Source organism: Cygnus olor, chromosome 5 (genome assembly GCF_009769625.2).
Source record: "Cygnus olor isolate bCygOlo1 chromosome 5, bCygOlo1.pri.v2, whole genome shotgun sequence".
NCBI classification, from domain to species: Eukaryota; Metazoa; Chordata; class Aves; order Anseriformes; family Anatidae; genus Cygnus; species Cygnus olor.
Genome location: NC_049173.1, coordinates 46899908 through 46919559, shown reverse-complemented (window position 1 = coordinate 46919559; position 19652 = coordinate 46899908). Strand labels below are relative to the sequence as shown.

The window sequence follows — 19652 nt, the reverse complement described above, 5'->3', positions numbered from 1 at the left end:
ACAGTCCACTTTCAATGCCTGTAGGGACTGCCTCTTCCTTAAAAAAGGGTTCAAAATCATGAATGGCCAGAACCCAGACCCTTAAAGAATGCAGTGGGAGAAGCAGATCTCATTGAAAGAGAGCCACAAACAACTACAAAGTACCCAAGCTCCTACTACTGCCATTACCAAAGAAGCAGCTGTCTGATAAATACGTGGTGGCAACTCGCCAGCAAGCGCAGAAACTAATTTCTTTTTGCTGTTGATTCACAAAGGCCTGGAAAACTTCTAGGGCACTTCATTTCCTGGCAAACCACTTGAACTAGTTACCTACTTGTGACATGGAGGAGCTCTGCAAGTCAGCTGCCACGCATGGGAATGGACCTCATATCAGAGCGCTGCAGTTTTATTTTCCTGCAGCCAACCTTTACCCTTAACAAGATTTTTTGCTTTAACTGCTGCTTCCTTTTTTTCTTTCCACCTTTGCTTCGCAGGACAGCGAGCCCAAGGCAGCAGGGGCTGCCTGATATGATGCTTTCAGTGTCAGCCTTCCCATCCTGTTACATGGCAGGTTTTAATGTGCACCCACTGGGGCTTGTCAGCGCCTCCACCACTCCTCAGCACGGCCCTGCCGAGCAGCTCACGGAGCTGATGCATGCTCCCTGCCTTCCCTTCCCCTTCTCCTCGCTCTGCTCCGAGCAGGTCTTCTGCTCCTCGCTGCCAAATAACCTTTCGCAGCCCCCAGGGGCCCAAAGGAAAAGCCGCGTTGCTCCTGCTCAGCCCAAATTACTGCCTCGCCGTGAGAAGCCCCAGCTCGAGTCTGAGGTGAATTGTTGCCATCACTCTCTTCCTCTCATAAAGCCAGAACCGCTGGTACCAGCCTGCCGCATGGCATGCATAATTCAGCGAGATCTTAATGTGCAAAGCTCTCCTCCGCAGCTTTTTTCTCTGCTTTAAGTTACCTCCAGCCGGCCCCTCCTTGAAATGGTAAGAGGACATTTTGAAGGGTCTGCTGGTTGCCTTAATTTACCATAAAAACAAGAACACTAGCAGTGACAGCGAGGTGTAAGGGGCAGGACGGGACAGAGCCACAGAAGGTGACCCTCCATCTGCCCTGCTCCTGCCCTTCCCTTTGCGAGGAGGAGCAGGGGCAGGTTGCTGGGGCTCACACCTGAGGGTAAGGTTGCTGGGTTTGCTGCTGCCAGCTGTGGGCAATGAGCTGGGCTCTCCCAAAGCAAAGGCAATTTCTCAGCTTCTGCCCACTGTTACATAGTCCTTCTCCCATTTTCCCTGCAGCAAATAACTGTAAGAAATGTTCACAAAACAACAGGGGAAGAAAAAAAAAAAGACGCCAACATAAAAAATAACATGACATCTATTTCTACAGTAATGAAACAATTACTAACTAATAAGAACCAAACAAACCAAGCAGGACACAAATGCAAGGAAACATTTTCTAATAAAGCTCTGTGCTCACTGAGCTGGCAAAGAGACACGCAGCTGTTTCCCTTCAGAAGGGCAAGGGGCCGCTGCGGCAGCCTGTAAAAGCTTGCTGCTTTGTCAGCCTTTGCTCTCAGCCTGATGCTTCCCGGCCAGGCCATGGGTGCAGTTCAGTCTGACCCCCCAGAAGTGGGATGACCGAGAGCTCGCCGCCTTCTCCCTCTGCACAAACACAGCGAATTGAGTGGGAGATGGCACAGAGGAGTCTGGCAGCCAAGGGCTGACAGTGGCCAGGGACCTCCAGCTCCAAGAGGAGGCTCCACTTGGCAAAAGGTTTCAAAAAACCACCCACAGGGCGTAAGTTGCTGCAGGAATTCGAGTTCCGCTACAAGACAGGTGGCACGAAATGCCCGGCGTGCTCCCCATAAACAGCTCCAGTAGAACATATGCCCCCCACCCTGCACGCAGTTGCACAGCACAGCGCAGCAAAACTAACACCCCGTGGGACCACGCGGGCAGCCCCTTACACACGGCTACAGCGGGTCAGTACAACCAGCTTTTGGGGAGGCAAAGTTACTCAGAGGGAGCATTTCACCACCACAACCACGCCGCTCCTCATGTCTCAGCCCTGCAGACACGGAAGCACTGCGTTAGGCAGACACAGCCTTTCTGCCTTGCTACAGCAGAGCCTCTCACTTTTCCGAACACCACAAGCCCATCTAAGCCAGCCCGGGGTCTGCTCCCCTTCTAGTGCCAATTTGCCTCCAGGGCTGCTTTGCCCGTCTGGAGGGAAGGGAAAGCCCAGACCCAGCTCCAGCACAACAGCCGTGCCTTACGCACCCCTTCCCCACCCCTCATCCACCTCCCTACCTGCTTTGGCAGCCTCTGCTCCCTGTTTTATGATTTTCCTTACACAATTCCTCTCAGTCCACAGCTCCAAAACCTGCACCTCTACCTTTTTCCTGCCTTTCACCTCCTCCTGGGGAGCTGGCAGCCCAGCTAACCCGGTTCACTCCCCAGCTAACTGGCTCCAGCTGGGGCAGATGAACAAGGCTCAGGCTTAACCATTTCTGATACAGAGCTGTGTCTGCTCAACGAGCCCAGCAGAGAAACCACCCCCTGGATTTGCTTTGCCTTGCTGCTGTAACACGTATAGGATGGGGAATGTTCAGAAGCTTGGACCAGAATTTCACAGTCACAACCCATCTCCAACCCAACACCATACAAAACAGCACAGCACGCTGTTGAGGCTGACAAAAGAGTCAGACCCTTGCACGAGGTTCAAGAGTATTGGGGAGGTTGGCCCTACCAAACAAAGCCGTGTGGGTTTAGGAATGGGCAGGCAGAAAGAGACTGTCCCTTTGGACCTATGGAGCTTTGCTCAGTGAGCACACAGAAGAGGTGATTTCTTTTGCTGCCAGCCAGCCTGCACCAGTAGGATGGGGATGCCATCTGAGAAGGTCTGCAGGGGAGAACGTGCATTGCTTTGCAGGCAGAGCGTCCAAGCCTGGGTTCGGGGAGCAGGCCGAGCATACGGTCCCCAGAACACACGCAAGGAGCAGCTACTGCCTAGAGGGAGGAAGGTGACTTAAGCCGGAACGAGAGAGTGGCAATGCCACTGAGTGGTTTTGTGCCCCGTGGAGGCAGAGTTCATTCTAGGCAATTATCTCATGCTCCCTACCAACTGCTCTTCTCAACAGTGGTGGGCTGCAGTCCATCCTAATAAAGACAAGGAAAGTGATCTGGACACTGGAGTGATTCCAGGAACAAATTCCCACCTCCCCAAAGACTGGAACAATCTAGTGAAGAAGGGCGTCACGCAGCACATATGGCATGCCAGGAGGGGTGAGCTGGAGCCAACCTATTCCATCACCTATGGAGGAAAAAGGAAGAGAAGGAAGAAAAAGGAACAAACGGCTTGTTAGGAAGATGCAAGACACCCTTTCACGTTGTTTAGGATGACCTATTGGGTGGCACAGGCAGGACACAAGCAGTGTCTTTGTTTCCCTTCTTTCCCCTAAAAAAAAAAAGGTCAATTTTGCATAGTAAGAAAAGTTATCTGTTTCATAAGCCAGTTGCTTCAGGCATAGTCTGAAATAGAAATACTAGTCTGATGTTACACTTCTATTGCTAGCAACTGCTAAATTATACTCATTGCCTCTGTGTTCAGATCAGAATTCATACAGTCAGACCTCCAAAGCTCTCTTTTCCTCCGCCAGGCTTCCAAAAAGTTACACCACCATGAACCAGGTGAGCACATGGCTCTCCCTAAGCATACGTGCGCAGATGAAAATAAAAGGTGGCGAGTATCTTTGAAACGAGTAGGTGTGTTAACGGAGATGGATTAACCTGCTTTGCAGAGAACTGGCAAATCTTTCCCACCACGTCCGATCTCCATAATGCCAAGGTAGCAGCACGAGTGCGCAGAGGTGACGGCAGGCTTGGATGCAGGAGGAAATCAACAGTCAGGCTCTGCCCAGCCGCCGCAGGGAGCCGTGAGAGGCGGCCGCAGGGCTCCGGAATTGGCGCTTGCCTTGGACGGCAGCTCACTTTCACCAGCTGCGATGCAATCACAGGACATCTTCCTCAGATTTGTTTTCCTGAGACATCCTGTGTCCTCCCGAGGCCTGTCTTCAGGGTTTAATTCTCACTGTGATTCTGTTCTACTTATATATATAGCTCTTATTCCTGCGGCCCAGCAGTCAGGTGGGAAACAAGGCCTTGGACCTGATTTTTATTTATATTTAACCTATTCTGAAAAGGGGCCTTAACAAGTGCTACAGCTTTGTTTCACTGCTTCCCTTTTGCATTTCCAGGTTTACATAACGCTGCCTCAATAGAAACTGGAATCAGGCTCTCTATTTCTAAATCCTGACATGTCAAATCCAGTGCTTCCCAACTCACACGCCTTTTGCTCATCTCCCCCACTGTCAGTGTTTCTCTTTAATAAAAAGAAGAAAAAAAACTGTTTAAGGAAAAGGGATACCTTTAGCTGGATCACACCTGGGTCTGTGAGGTCAGTACTGAGTCCTAAGGGAGAACAGCTCGTTCATTTTTTGCCAGGTGTAAGTCACCTTAAACATGCAGGACCTGGGCAGGTTTCTGCAAAACACCTCTGTAAAACTGAAAATCATTTGTCTTTAAAGTGACTGGAAAGGTTCATGAAGCGTAAGTCATTTATCTTCCTCTTTCACCCTAAAAACTTCATATATTATATAAACATATGGATATTAAAATTAGACGTAACTTTTAAAGTAAGTGGTACCTGCCTTTGAGAAATCGGGCAGGTAAATTATAGCCTCAGAGACTAAGGAGAAGATTTGGGGACCATTAGATATATGGTGCTACGAACATCAAAAGCAGAATAAATTAAAGCTGAGGTAATTTTAAAAGCTGGACACTCTCCAATTCCCCTGCAAGAAAGTCAAATGGAACAAGGCCACTGGAACAGAGTGTCCCCGTGGGAACTGAACGCAGAAGAGGCTGGGACACACAATCTGCATTTAGTTTATTTTGTTGGTACTTAAACCGTCAATCTGACCTGGCTTTCTGCCTCCTCAAATTAAAACAGCACAGCTTTGCAGCCTAAGTGCTTTGGCCTGTCTCTGGGGATCTACTGCAAACACTGACACCCCTCCGAGACCTTACAGCAGGCAGGCACAGGGGAGGAAGGTACCTTTACGAGGTGACACGGGTAACAGAAAAGGAAAAGGGGTTGGTAAGAGTGGTCTTGCCTTTTCTTAAACTCTAACGTTTCTGAAGAACTGCAGAAAGTAAGCGGAGGGATTTAACATCGTTCTGTACACATCCCATGTGCCTACCCGGTGCTGTGTGTAGGGTGCTGTGCTCCCACGGAGCAAAGGGGATGGCATTCGGGGCAGGGAACCCTGCCCAGCAGAGAGAGACCCCCCAACGCCCGCTGCTTGGAGCAGCACGCGTGCTGCTGGGGCTTGGCGCGCTCCTGGAGCCCTGAGCATCATTTTGATCCTGTCCTCACAGGATCTGCTTGGTACTTAGCCCCGTGCCGTCCTCATAGCCTCACTGATTTTCGTGTTTTGAGTCGCAGTCCACGTGCTCAGGGGAACTAGGGAGCACAAGGCTGAAGCTGTGCTTATGCTCTTTGCAGCATAAGGACCTCTACCCCCTTCCACCTTGCCCTTCAGGACTGCCATGTGGCAGAAGGCAAGGATGGAGGTAATGATTAACGTGTACTTAATGTCTGAAAGGATCCAAAGCCTTCTCCTTACGGAAAGTTCCACATAAAGGACCAAAGACTCACAAGGGCAGGCTTTGCTAGAATATATAATGGAACATTTAACTTTATAATTAAAGAAAAAAAAAAACCTCTAAAAAGACCATTGGAGAGAAAAATGAAATGAAAATTGGTTAAAAGCAGTTTTTCCTCCACCCGGTCTTCTGCAGACCATTCCTTGCCCCCAAGCCTTACTTCTGCCATCAGTCCCTCCCTGCAGCAGACCATGTCCCATCCTTAACGGCTCGCCCCAAAGAAGCTTTCTCTGTCCCCTGAGCAGCTGCTGTCCCGCAGAATCCCCAACCTCCCGTACTCAACGTCTCCAAAAGCCCCTTCCCCTTGTCCCAGGGAAGGTGTGATGTCCCTGCGGGCCCGAGGGCTGCCTCTGATGTCTCCGGTCGAGGACCACAACCCAAATACTTGAGAGGCCAAACACATCGTCTGTCGTGGAGCACGATGGCCAGGCTGCTATCCTGTGAAATTACCGGAAAGCCTTGACTGTCCATTCAAACGGCTGTCAGAAGTCTGCTGTGCAGCAGACAGCATTTAGGGCTTCTTTTTTTTTTTCCCCAGATAGAAATACAGTGAAAATCCAAATAAACGTGCCCCATGGGATCTGAACATGCTGTCATCTGCTGCCTTCATTGTCAATGGTGTGGTACAGCCTACGACAACTTCATTCCCCAGTGAGCACTGCTTGGGCCTCATCACCACGACCTTCTCCACTGGTTTAACAGTTCTCCAGTTTATGGCCATAACAGATTGTGCTGCTGGCAACCAATGGGGAAACTTGTAACCGACAGCTGCAGAGCATATACGGATGGAAGAAAAGTGCAGCCACAGTACCAAAAGATCAAAGAGGCGCCAGCCTGCACTCACGAGCCCCCTTGCTGTGCTGTGGCTCCGTTCTCTGGTGTCCGCATAACGGAGCACGGTGCTGTGCCCTCCCACCTGCTATCCTGCACCAGCGCTGCCCGCGGGTCCTGCTGACTGGGCACGTCCAGCACCAGAGGAGAAGTCTGTAGGAAAAATCTGCAGAAGTCCACACAGCTGTGGGCACCTTCCTGGGACTCCAAATGCAGCCTCGCATTGCAACCTTCTTCCTGGAACTGCATTACAACCCTCCTCCTTGCATGAGGCCCAAAGAGAGGAGTGAGTTGCCTTTGTTGGGTGTACCAGCATGCAAGAAGCCTTACATGGGGTGATGCAAAAAGCTGGGAAGCCTTCTCTTCTGTAAAAAATCGTGGTTGGGCTTTCCAAGCTCCTTGGCACCTTTAATGCAGGATGCATTTAAGCAGGGGCAAGGGGCTGAGCAAAACTGATAAGAGAAACAGGTGAGGATGCTTAAATCATAGCAGTATCTTAACCTGGAGCTGCCAAGGAAGGAAAGGAGGACTGTCAGGCACACGGGGAGGCTCGGTGGTACAAACAAAGCCTGATGCCTGACGAGGTGAAAAAAATCTGTTGACTTTATTTTCTCAGTGGTGGACTGGTGTTTAATGTTAATGCTCTGAGTAGGTTAGCGTATATAATCCAAAAACACTTTTCTTCCCATCTGTGGATTCAGTGAAGCTTGTAAAGGATTTCATAAAAGTAATTTTAAATATTCAGGCACTATTCATCAACATTGTGTCCCAGTAAACCTTAAAGGATAACCTTACGATTCCTAGGCAATTCCTCTCCAAAACAAGTCCTCTTGCATGCAAACGTTTGCCTGCGTGCTGCAATGAGAGCATATGCTGCTGCTTGCAACATTAAACATTATTCAAAGGAATAATGTTCATGCTACTAGCACAACGGTACGCACAGTGTGAAAAGCCTTATGCCCTCTCCTAGAGCCAAGCAGAACAGAGCTGTTAGCCCCTTCCCTGAAGCGCCTTGTCAAAGAGCCTCCTTCTAACACCACCTCCCCCTTTCGCTCATCACACCCAAAGAATACCCTGCAAGGAGATTCCCTGACTCCTAACGAGACTTCTTTCGTCAAATCTTCATCTTTTGCTGAGAGCTGGAGATAGTGCCTGGCTTCAGAGGGAAAAGCGTCTCTTTTACGGCCAGAATTGCACAGCCTCAGCCTGACAGCAGCAGATAGTGCTGCGCTGCACTGGTTAAATCACAGCTGCTTCAGCTAGACAAGGGATCTATCCTGAAATATGAAAAAAGGCAGCCATGACTTTCGTTAAAAAAAAATTAAAAAATCCCGACATTACAGTGGGAACATGCTGAAAGGAACAGAAAATGACCACAACAGCACATCAGCCAGAAATTGTAATCCAGATCTTCGGGTTTGCACAGGACCTGCTGCCAGTCAGGAGCTATTCAGCTGCTCAAACATAAGTCAAAAACTATTTCGCCCATTCCCTTTTTATTTTTAATTTAAATTTTCACCATATTTTGATGTGTCTTTACCATTTGGCTGCTCATTTATTTTCCAGCAGGTCTGCTCCCTCCCTGTGGCCTGATCAGAAGCCCACTGGCATCTGTCTCATGATAACAGAAGACTTTACTCCAATTCTCCATGTGATACACAGCGGGGAGGAAACAGTCTGTGCAAACGTAATACATGGACACATCTTCCTGAACTGTCCATCTGTCTGTCCACAAAATACAGAACCAAAAAATCTAGCAGCCTGTTTCATATACATCACCCTCCAGCTGCACAAAGCAAATAATTTTCAATTCGTATTGTTTAGTATCAGCTAATTCCTAAGTTATTTATAAAGACTAGCTAATAAAAGCACGAAGTTAGCAGAAAGATAAACATTTAGCATAAGAAATACTTTAAATTGAGAGAGACTGCTAACAGCAAGGAGACTTTAGAGACAGCAGCTATGGCTTTTTGATCTCAGCCTTCTATTTTTCTACCCTCCACTGTCTTGCATACTGAGATTTACAGGTGTATTTGGTACAAGCTGCACTTTGAGGCCTCACCTGCAGATGAAAACCTGCTTTTGAGACGGTTATTATCCATGCTTAATTCATTGTTGAGGAAAACAAGCTAAGTGTTTTAAGAATCTTCGAAAGTATGTGGCAAAATAAAAGTCTGCTCTCTTTTCCAACAGGTCAAGTTAAAAACAGGAACAGAGCACCACTTTCTCTGCATCTGCTCTATTCTTTTCTTGTACAAGCATAGAAAATAATGCCCTTCCTCTCCCCACTAGCCCCATACGAGGCAAAGAATAGAGAAGAAGACTAATGATAGTAATTTTAAAAAATGAGTTTGCTCATTCGATCAAAATTAATAAGTAGACTCCACATGAACAGGAACATTAATGGCAAGGGCCATTTTGTCTAAACATTCTGCCTCTAACAGAAACACACTCGATTTGATAAGTGCTGCTGCAAAACAGGGGACTGCCAAGGGTCAGCCAGGCACACTCCTGAGCAAACTAGAAATGATCTGAATAAAAGAGATTAAGGTCTACCCTTAAAGCAATAAAAAGAAATAAGAATCCAGCACCATGTATCTTGATTCGATCTGCCATCAAGCACAATGCTAAGGAGCTTCATCTCAGGCCCTGGACATTTTTTGAGCAAGTTCTTTAAGATGATTTTCAACTATTTAAAAGGACGTTACTTCCGATTTTTCAGGCTGGTTATGATAGCAGTGGTTCCAATGACCAGGAATTTCACAATTACCTTGTTTTGCTAATAATCCTATTGGGCCTGGTGCTCATCCCTACTACCTTATTGGATTTGGCAAAGTAATCTAAGTTTTGGTAAAATACTGTAATGGATGAGGAAAAAAATATAAACAAACATGCTTCACTTTTTTATCCCTTCTTCAAAACAGAATTTGAAATTTGCCTGGCTGCTTTGTTTTATATTCTCATCACCAACTACTCTGCGTCTGCCCAGATCTAGCAAGAGCGTGACTGAATTAGCAGCGTACAACTGCCTGTACTAAACCGGAGCTGAGAGGCAGAGTGGAGAGCCATAAACCATTGTTGTTCTGGGATGTTTTCAAAACTACAGTATTGTGGCAGCAAAGAAAAAGTTCTATAAAATGTAACAGGCCATTACCCCGACTTGCCAAGGGAAGATTTTCAGACACAAACTCCAATTTGTAAATTCCACCTGCTGCCAACCCAGGTCTCTAGGACCTGTGATGGGTTGTTTGTGCTTGTGGCTATGTGCAAGGTTCCCAAACTGCCATACACAAACAGGAATCAGGCTGGCCATCGCGCTCTCTTGAGAAGACAGGATGCTGCCGAACAGCCAGCCATCTGCATCTGTGCAGGGCCTGACACGGAGTCAAGAGCTATTTGCAGCCACTGCTGCTGTCACTGCCACATGGCACCCCGTAATCTCTGCTTTCCGGAGCTCAGCAAGTGCAGCATGCAAAAACCCCAGGCTATGCTGCTCATACAGCGGGATGTAACGTGAGGCTGGCAGACATGATGGACGGATGTTGCAGCAGCAGCTCCTGACCCCTGAAAGGCAGAATGAGGTACGAGGAGAAGTTGGGTTATGCGGACTGGTACCATGGCAGAAAAGAGAGAGCTGCTGCACGCCCAAGTATGTCCAGGCAAAACCAAGTCTGGTGATACAGACAAATGAGCGTCCTGTGGTGGGGCACGGACGTGGTCTGAATAGCAAAAGTCCCAGGATTCGTAGGTGAAGCAGCTGACTGTCCTGGGGCTCTGCAAGGAGTCTCCTGTACAGCAGGATGGCAATGTCCTCTGGAAGCTGACTTACCCAGGCTCTTACTCATCTATGATTAAGCAGCTTAGCATTTAGCAAGCCAATGCCTGTAATTTGCAGCAGTGCGTTTACAAGATGATTTCTCTTGAGATTTGATACAGCAGTACAAAGCAGAGTTAACCAAAGAAGTACCTTATTTAAGAGAGCGAGGTTTTTATATCCTCTTAGTTTGCTGGCAAGGACATCATGATGAGATCAACAGCAAAGTCTGCACTCACCACAACACAAACCAAGTCTTTTGGAGCCTTAGGCCCCCGAATACGCAATCCTACTGAGAACATGCAGTCCTGGCATCTGAAAAACTATTCTGCCCTACCATGCAAATTCCATGCTACTACTACAACACCTTTCATGAAGCATTCCTGCGTAGGGTTATGTAGTAGCTACGGAGAAAACAAAAGCAACAAATAAACACCCCTCTTTCCTGCTCTTTCCCATCAGGACTACCGTGGAAAGGTCTCTGAGAGCATACACTTACCATACACCTGGACATATGATGTCAGGTAACCACCTCTCCAGTTGCGAGTTATTTGTCGCCCCTGGAAAGCACCACATGAGTTGTGCTCTGTTTCAGTGCTCACTGACTAATGCCGAGGTGAGAGCACCAGAACAAATACCTGAAAAGAACGCGACTTATGGAAACCAAGTTTATATCAAGACTCAGTGTTTCCAGAAGAACCCTTGCCTTGGCCAAAGCATGAGGGAACCAGCTCTGCTTTATGATGCTGGATACAAATTCTGGGAAATTAAGTGGTTCTGCCACAAATACTTGTCTGATTGGATGATTTCAGGTTTTGAGGGGGTTTTGGTACAGAGGAACATAATAATCGATCTTGGAAACAAGGGAGGCATTCTACGATGAAACAGCAAGAACAATAACACAAACCCTGTGGGCCGAGAGGAGTTTTCAGGGAACGCTTGCGTACAACTTAGTCATATTCGTGCCTTCTGGGAACATAACATTCAACTTGGAAACTGTCTCTCCAAGAAACGCTTGTTACCACTGATAAAGGGGAACGTATTCACTGTCATTTAAATAACAGAGACTTTTTTTTCTTACCTTTCCTGGTTGTTTTTCCTCTACTGTCATTACAATGGGAGAGCACAACAGCTTTTCCATCATAAAGCTGCCCACTGCTGCCCGCATCTTTTATAGGGGAGAGAGAGAATGGATACAAAAATACAGTAAGCACAGTAACCTTCATCTGAGGTGCCTACAGAACGATAAGGCATGTACAGGTATGAGATAACCCTACATGGGAATGCTTCATAAAAGGTGTTGTAATAGTAGCAGACTAAATACAAGGATTGCTTATTATAAAATCTGCATTTTTGCTTCTAGTAAAGCAATACCGCCTAACCTCAAAACACAGCTCTTGCAAACTGAAGCTGCCACCACAGAACCTCCCTTTTTTTAAAGGACTGTTCTCCAGCAAGCTTGTCTGATGGCTGTCCTTGAAATTTTGCAGAGGCAAACAACTGCAGCACTAAAATGGTCATTTAGCAGCTTGGTGTTTGCTCAATCTCACTCCAAGCCAGCTCCTGTTTTGTCTTCTTCTCCCTCTTACAATGATCTCATACAGCGTGGGTATCTCAGAGCCTGTAGCATGGAACCACTGTTCCAAGATTTTTTTCCCCCAAGACAACAGAAGGTTTTTACTCGAGATGAACTTAAATACTCAATCCAACTTAATTCCACTGCACTTTGGGTGTGAAAGCAAGTACACATCTGCGGGTTAGGAAACTCCACCTTTGTTTCAGACTCGAGCAAAGTCTAGAATTCAAATACTCCAGAAACCTGTATCTGACATTGTCTCATCTCTAATTTGCACTCCACAAGGTCCGATACTACAGAGTGAAAGGCAAACCATTTGCCTTCTTTGAATGAAACACCCACAAAAGCTTTAGCTTCAGCTCACAGCATTTCCTTTATAGTAGTTAGGGTCAGGCCTTACAGAAAACTTGTCCGCTTTTATTGCTTACAGGTATCTATCTACCAGGAAACGTTTTTGCTCCTTCAAAGACGTTTGTCTGCCTCTGCTATTTATTTGCTCACTGAATTCACACTGAGCTTTCAAAAAATCTGTTTGACTCTGTTCAACTTTGTAAGCAATAACTGACCAAGCCAAAACATTGCTGAAAAATCTGTCTATTGAGTGATATGATTTGTTTCCTTTTTACCTGTCCAGTTCCAACCTGTGTCAGAAATCAGCCAGCCACGTCTCCAGTGTCCAACCCCACCTCTGCCTGAGATACACCACTCGTTACCTCTTCTGGGGCCGTCAAGGTGTGTAGGTGGAAGAATGGGGAACCTCCACCAATGCTTGCCTCTGGCTTTTGGTCCAGAAAAACACGTGCCAAGCAGCTACAGCCTACTCCTGACTCTCCCTTCACCCTACCTTCCCTTTGCATCAGTCTGCCTTCCCACAGTGCTCCCCTCCCGTCCTTCTCAATCAGCTGCTCCCAAAGGGCTGCAGTGCCACCTCTGTGGCACGGCACTGCTCTGCGAGGGCTGCAGAGCCTTGCTGTTCCTGGAACTGTCTTGTCCCCACCTGGGAACACGGAAGCAGACCCATCCTTAGCTCCTTCTAGGGCTCTACTAGATGAATTCTGTATCACACCCCAACTCCTTCTGATGAAGCCCTGCATATATAACATTTTAAATAGCTGCTATATAACTAATCATGCTAAGAGCTCAGTACTCCTTCCAACATAAATAGAGAATCAGAGGATTGACATTTTGTAGTCAGGAACAAATTGGAGTGTCCGGCAGATTTAGAAGCATCCGTAAAAGAGACCTACCCTGTGCTCTTCTGTGCAGCATAAATTAAAGTGTACAACACAAAAATCACTGGCTTAGCATGCAGTCAAGCTTGTCCAAACCCTATGCCTCTGAGTCTTCTCACAAACTTTATGAGGTTAGGGAGACAGGCCTGGGATGCTGGAATTACAGGATTTGTTTCTCAGCTTGCCACACACATTGTGAATGAGTGACTATGACATTTCACGATCATCCTTGTGCCTTTACCTATAAATGACAGTGATGACAGTGACCTCCTTTGTTAAACCATATGCAGTTTGAAGTCAGAAGATAAAAATAGTCAGAAGATAAAAAGCAGACAATAAAATAAAGCATTTCTATCATTGCTATGATTAGCATGGTAAGCACTCACAGGATCAGGTTATAAGTGAGTGCTTGCATAAAAGAGAATGAAATACTCATCGACAAACATAACAAAAAAATAAGAAGAAGAAAACAACTCTTGGTCTACAGCCTTCCAAAATACCTGGACGGAGTGCCCTTCATATTGAAAAACAGCCATAAAAGTATATTCCAATGTGAAAACCAAATCTCCAGGACATCTGAACGTTATTTTATGTTGTGCTCCAGCAAAACATCTTTAGAGCTTCCTATGAACTATCAGCAAGCCCTTAATTTTTTTTCTTTTACTAGGTAAACTACTACAAGTTGGCTCACATTCATTCTAGCTCAACAAAAGTGCCCCTGGACACCTGCGACTGGTGTTTGGCCACTGGGGTCACAGTCAAACATCGGAGTTGTCCTAGGGACGAGCGCAGGTGTGCCAGCTGCACAGCAGAGCTCACGAGAGAAGCTTCCAGGACCAACACCATACCCATTTCTTGGGTTCCCATAGTTGAAGAGGCAATGCAGATACTAAAACAGAAGCGGTGGTCCTGAGGTATGCTCTGAATACATGCTAGTGTCTGTGGCACAGTATAAAAGTTTTATTGGCACTTACTTAAGATGACATATATAACTTGTTGTGGATGTAAAAATTTTGCCAATATAACTCGTGGCTGTAAACTTTTGCTAACAAAAACTCTCTAGGCTCTATGACTAAATGTTTTCTCTTTCTCTAATTTTACAGAGCTGAAGCAATTTGATGAATAGGTAGATACAGCCATTAGGCCAGTATGAGATAGCTCCGAGGGCAGTAAATCACAAAGCATAAACCTGCCCAGCTCTGACTGGCAGCGCGTTAGGAAGGTTTGTGAACTACCACGGCCAACAGATCTGTGATTATCACACAGGAGCTGTCGCCTGCTGTGCCATCAGCTTGTTCTCGCCGAGCCAGCCCACGGCTTACAGGCCTCTGGAAATGGCATAAAGCACCCTTGGGACGGACCGATGGAGAAGCGCTGCCCACCGCAAGGTGCAGGCCAGCAGAGCTCCGTTAGCCCTCGGGATGGAGAGCGTCACCTTCGGAGCTCAGACCCTGCTTTACCTCCTGCCGCCTCCGCTTGCTGCGGTACACGCGCAGCTGGCTAATGACCACGCTGGGTTATGTATCAAGCCATTTACTGCACTACATTCGCGTTGTTAATACGCTGTAGAGTGTTTTTGCTCTGCTTAAGGGGCAACTTTGGGAAATATTAATGCTGGATGCTATGAAAAAAAGGGCAATTTCGGTCCAGCCGGTAAGAAATCCACGAAGCAGCCAAACATTTCCATCTGCTCAGCAAACAAAGAGACTTTGATGCCTCAATTCATGCCTTCTGCTGTGAGCGGCCGTCACAGCAAGCAAGGAAGCTTTGTGCTCGTAGGAGCTGTGCTGCTGAATGCTGCTAGCAATGCTTCCCTCCATGCTCTGTGCCCCTCAGCCCGTGCCTCGGGCTTTTAGGCTCTTCCAGGCTCTTTTGGCTGCTCCTACCCCTCAGACAGGCCCTCTGCAACTTCCCCCAAAGACACTGAAAACAAAGAGCCCCCTGCTACTTGAAAAGAAACCAAAGGTCTGAAGGATGAAATAGTTTCTAAGAGGTTGGTGCTGATAATAGCCCTCTCTTCCTGAACCATCACCTTATCGCACACTTCTTGAAAGCATAAAACAGCAAAGAAACCTTTGCTTCAGTCTGCACTGCACTGTTATATCATCTCTGGAGTCTCCTCATCCTAAGAGGCCCTTTTCTCCTCAAAAAATAAATAAAAGCAACGATATTCAGAAACTAATATAAGTCTCCTACTACTATTTTTTGCAATTACAACTGAATTCCCCCCACCCCACCTCCTTTTTTTTTTAAATCTTTTTTGTGCTTTCTCTGATGCATCTCTAGAAGATTCAGCTTGAAGAGCCTACTAAAGACTTTAAATATCGAAAAGAGCCATAAAGGCACCTTAGAAAGAGCCCCAGGTAACCTTATTCATTAGATCCCAAGAAATGAGGGCTGGTACACACGATCCATTTATGTTCCCTCCAGTGTACGGATGCAGGGCAGATTTTTGCTGCTCACACAACATCTGAATGGGCGTTCCAGGTCCTGAACGAACCGTGCATGCTAACGTTACTGAGCTCCTTCCTCACCTTCCCCTTTTCCATCTTCTCTCTGAGCATGACTGCTTTCCAGAATGTGCCTAACAGTGCTGGAGGAGCTCTGGCTCCCTGGGGTGGCCAAGCTGCTGCATTGCTGATGCTACAAAGATGGCTCGGCTCACCTCACTGCTTCTTGCATCACTGGAGAATGCCCTCGGTGTCTCTAGGCTCTGCTTTGTCTCCCTGCTGATGCTGAGGGATGCCAAAGCTTGCAGCACAACAGGGAAATGAAATAATCCATTGGGTGACTGACATCAAGGTCTAGCTTGTGCTCAAGTCCTTCAGCGGCATTTTAACAAACAAGCAGTGTTTCCTGAGATGCTCAGACACTCCCAGATGCCCACATATTCCCCAACAGCCTTGCCTCCCCTTGTTGTTCTGCATCCACAACATTGTTTGTTCACAACACCAACAAGATCAATGACTGACCGCAATAATCACTGCAATGTGCAGCACAAGAAGGCCATTCAACAAATTCTGCTCATTCAGAGGGAAGCCAGCTATTCGTGCTTCTGCAGAGTCTCCATTACACCTACAGGTCCCTGGTTCTGTGCTGCCAGATAACCGGGCTCTGCTTGGATTAATTTGTTTGATGATTCTTCCGTTGGCTTGGGCTGCTGATATATCTGCCTTGGTCACGAAAACTTAGGAGGACTCCCCCCTGCTGTAGTGCTGCAGAAGCGGGGCTGAGTTTCCAGGCAAAGCTCCCAGACAATTCAGCAGTAGGTACAGCACAGAGCAGCCTGAATCACTGGTTTACAGGTTTGCCACAAAGACCGGTTTCTCAGGCAGCTACAAACAGAGAAAGAATGCCTGGCATGTGTTAATCCTTATCAGGGGAGGACAGATTGAAATGTGTTTGTTTATAACACTGTTAATGTTTGCTAATATATTTTAATAAGCAGGTAAGAAGAAGAGGCTCTCAAAATACCTGGTTTTCCTTTGATGGAAAGAGGAGGAGAGGATCTAAATTAAAATAGATATGTTTTCATACACAGAAAATAACAGTGTGTGAAGAGTTGCGATATTTTTCTATGAGTAACACCTATAGAAGCAGACTGTGGTTTATGATGTTACTCTTGTTGCTTTTGTGTGTGTGTGTTTCTGCGGAGTTTTCTCACTCACTGGTCCTAATCTATGGCATAATCACTATGAGGTTGCACCCCTGATCAGGACAGAAGGAGCATTAATGTACAAAAGAAGTTGATACAGAGCAGATAAAATCTGGACGGCGTGCATAGCATTTGTTTTTGACATATATTTTACATCGCTCTCGTTATACTTAAGCACACATTGACAACAACAACGACATTCACGCTTACATATATGTTTAGGCTGTCCCGATTCGTCCCTAAAGAAATGAAGATCAATGCTTCAGTGAAAAGTAAGCTCTATTATAAGATTTGCGAGGATGGTCTTTTGTTGTTTGCACAGTTACGAAAGGTCTCAAGCTGCAGATTGACTTTCTTGGCTCCATAGATCAGTTTCTTGCCTGTCTGGAAGTGGAGATAGCTAGTATGTTGATTAATGAACTGAAAGTTTCTCTAATCACACTACTGTTTCTCTAAGCACTTCCCTGTGTTCACCACTGATAATCCCAAAAGCTCACCTCTGTGAATCATAAATGGTGTCATGATACTGATGCTGCACTCACAGCACTCTTTCTCTCTCTTCCACTACAGATTAAGGAATGCCAATCGTAAAGTCAGCGTGGAAACCAACATCCAGGCTAGTTCCCAGTTCTGCAGGACACAGACTAAAGCAGAAGCTAGCCCAGAAACAATATTGAGGGTCTACTAAGAACTGCATGGACTAAGTAACTGATATAAGCCAGTACTGTGGATTTCAGTATTTTGAGCTTCTGCCTTTTTGTTAAATTGCAGCCATAAAGACAATCACCATAAAATTTATTAGAGCAGTTACCAGCCACATAGTTTTCCGTGTACACACTGGAGATTCAGAATGGATCTGACAGCAGTGGCTGTTTCTGCCTGAGGGTCACTACAAGCACCAGGATTACGACACTCTGTAATGCCCAGCGCTGATTACTGCATGACCGAGAGAGCTCTTTTACCACGCATGGAATATTTTACACAGTCATGGCTGAGAAAGATACTTTGCATTTCACGATAAATATGAAGCAAATAGCACTTGGAGAATCTGCCAAGATAAAGTCGCACGAGCTGAGGCAACCGTTTTGAAAGAGTCACCTGCAAATAGAGGCTGAGACTTACTATTCGGCTGGTACACGATTCCTTGGTCTTCTGGAAAAGCAGATTAGAACTAAAGGAAGAAGCAGCAGTGTATGAAACAGATGCATTTATGTTATGGCAGACATTGTTCTACCATTCCCACAAAGACAGTATAATCTCATACGAGCTATCATATTTTATTGTACTTGACATGATACTGCTGCTGAAGTGCTTTCCAAAGTAAAGCACGTTTGTAATTTAGGATGTTCCATAAGTAGGACTGTGTGCAAACAACGAACTAGGTCAGGGCCATCAGATTCAGACTGAACGACACACCCAATGCACTGCTTGCCCTATTCTTTTGAAATTAAATATTTATTTAACTGAAAGATGATAGAGATTTGCTTTCCTTTGATCTTATTTGGAACGTAGCAAACGCACACAATGAAGACGTAACAAAGGGATACCAGAGTAAATTAATATATCCTGGAACACAAAAATATCTGGCCTTAAAATTTGATTTTTACAAGGTCAATAGACCCTGCCCCCTCCCTCTGTACACTTGATTTTTTGTAGGTAACCCACATTTATTTTAGCAAGACACTCTGCACTAAGCACACAGTTATAGTATAGGGTATGTATATATACACATACCGACATACGTATGTGTGGCATACCTTCACTCTAGAAAAATACACTCATGCTGAGCCCCACGTTGTCACGGCTGGATTGCAGCTGGTACCTAAGCTAACTAGTAAGAAACCTACCAGCTGTACTACGTCATTTCTGTACAGTAAAAGCAGCCTTAGCACAAAGGCCTATGTACAAAGTTACCTCCTTCTTGAATCAAAGTCCTGAGTAGATGATAAGCTTATTTTCTAAGCTAAATTCAGAAGGGCTGTGAACACCTATTTCAATAAAGATGAACTGAAACAACTGAGGTTCACTTAACGTTTAAGGTTTTTTCTAAACAGAGAACCAAGAGTGTGAACCAGCAGCTACCAAAGTTAAATTTACAACAGTTTTGGCAGGGACCGAGTGTAAGAGAGGCAGTTCTGGTATCTCACAAGAATTCTGACGCATTTCAAGGCTAGTCTTCAGCTATAGTCCCTTCTCCTTTGACCCATACTCCATTTAGGTACTGTAGACAGCTCCCCTTCTCCACCAGTGACCCAGAAAACTAGGCAAACAGGTCACACATAAGGAAGAGCTGGAGGAACTAATAGTTTAGAAGAGAGATGACTCAAGGGGAACACAATCACATTCTATAAATATCTTCAAGGCAACAACATAAATGTATAAATGAAAGAAGGGAATTACTGTCTCAGAAGTTGGTAGGTAAGCTGGCAGTGTAAATTAAGGAGAATAACAGAAAAGTGAATAGCATCTCCAGGGAAGCTGGGCAGGAACCATTACTGTAAATATTCAGGAACGGGTAAAATCAGCTACTAGCAGGAAAGGTGCATTGAGCAGACCTGCAAGATCCCTGGAGCTAGATTAGAGGATTCTGAAGTGTCTTTTCTGATGGCTCCTTTTGATATCCCTGACATTACAGTAAGCCCTAGACAAAGAAAGGATCCCATTCACCAAACTAAAAGTGGCTGCTAAAACTACAATTATCTGCAAGCAGGTGTTTCATTGACTCAGCACCTGTCATCCGCTGCCTAACAGTGCTAGCTTTCATGATGTGCTAACGGTGAAGGTACTACAACATCAACACAAATTCATCGTTGCTAATTATACTATTAATAACATCAA

At 46.0% G+C, this 19652-nt stretch overlaps 1 protein-coding gene across 15 annotated transcripts in view; it reads right to left on the bottom strand.

Moving 5' to 3' along the window:
- TSPAN4 (tetraspanin 4) overlaps positions 1 to 19652 on the bottom strand; it is a 435812-nt gene that overhangs the window by 119658 nt on the left and 296502 nt on the right. For 5 of the 15 annotated variants that reach the window (XR_005820749.1, XM_040560426.1, XM_040560419.1 and 2 more), the window contains one exon: positions 11433 to 11519. The exons of the other annotated variants lie outside the window; for them this stretch is intronic. Coding sequence is in view for 4 of the 5 variants with exons in the window: in XM_040560426.1 (XP_040416360.1) it covers positions 11433 to 11519 (87 nt within the window). In the remaining variant the exon portion in view is untranslated. The remainder of the gene's footprint in view (positions 1 to 11432; positions 11520 to 19652) is intronic. 15 annotated transcript variants of the gene reach the window in all.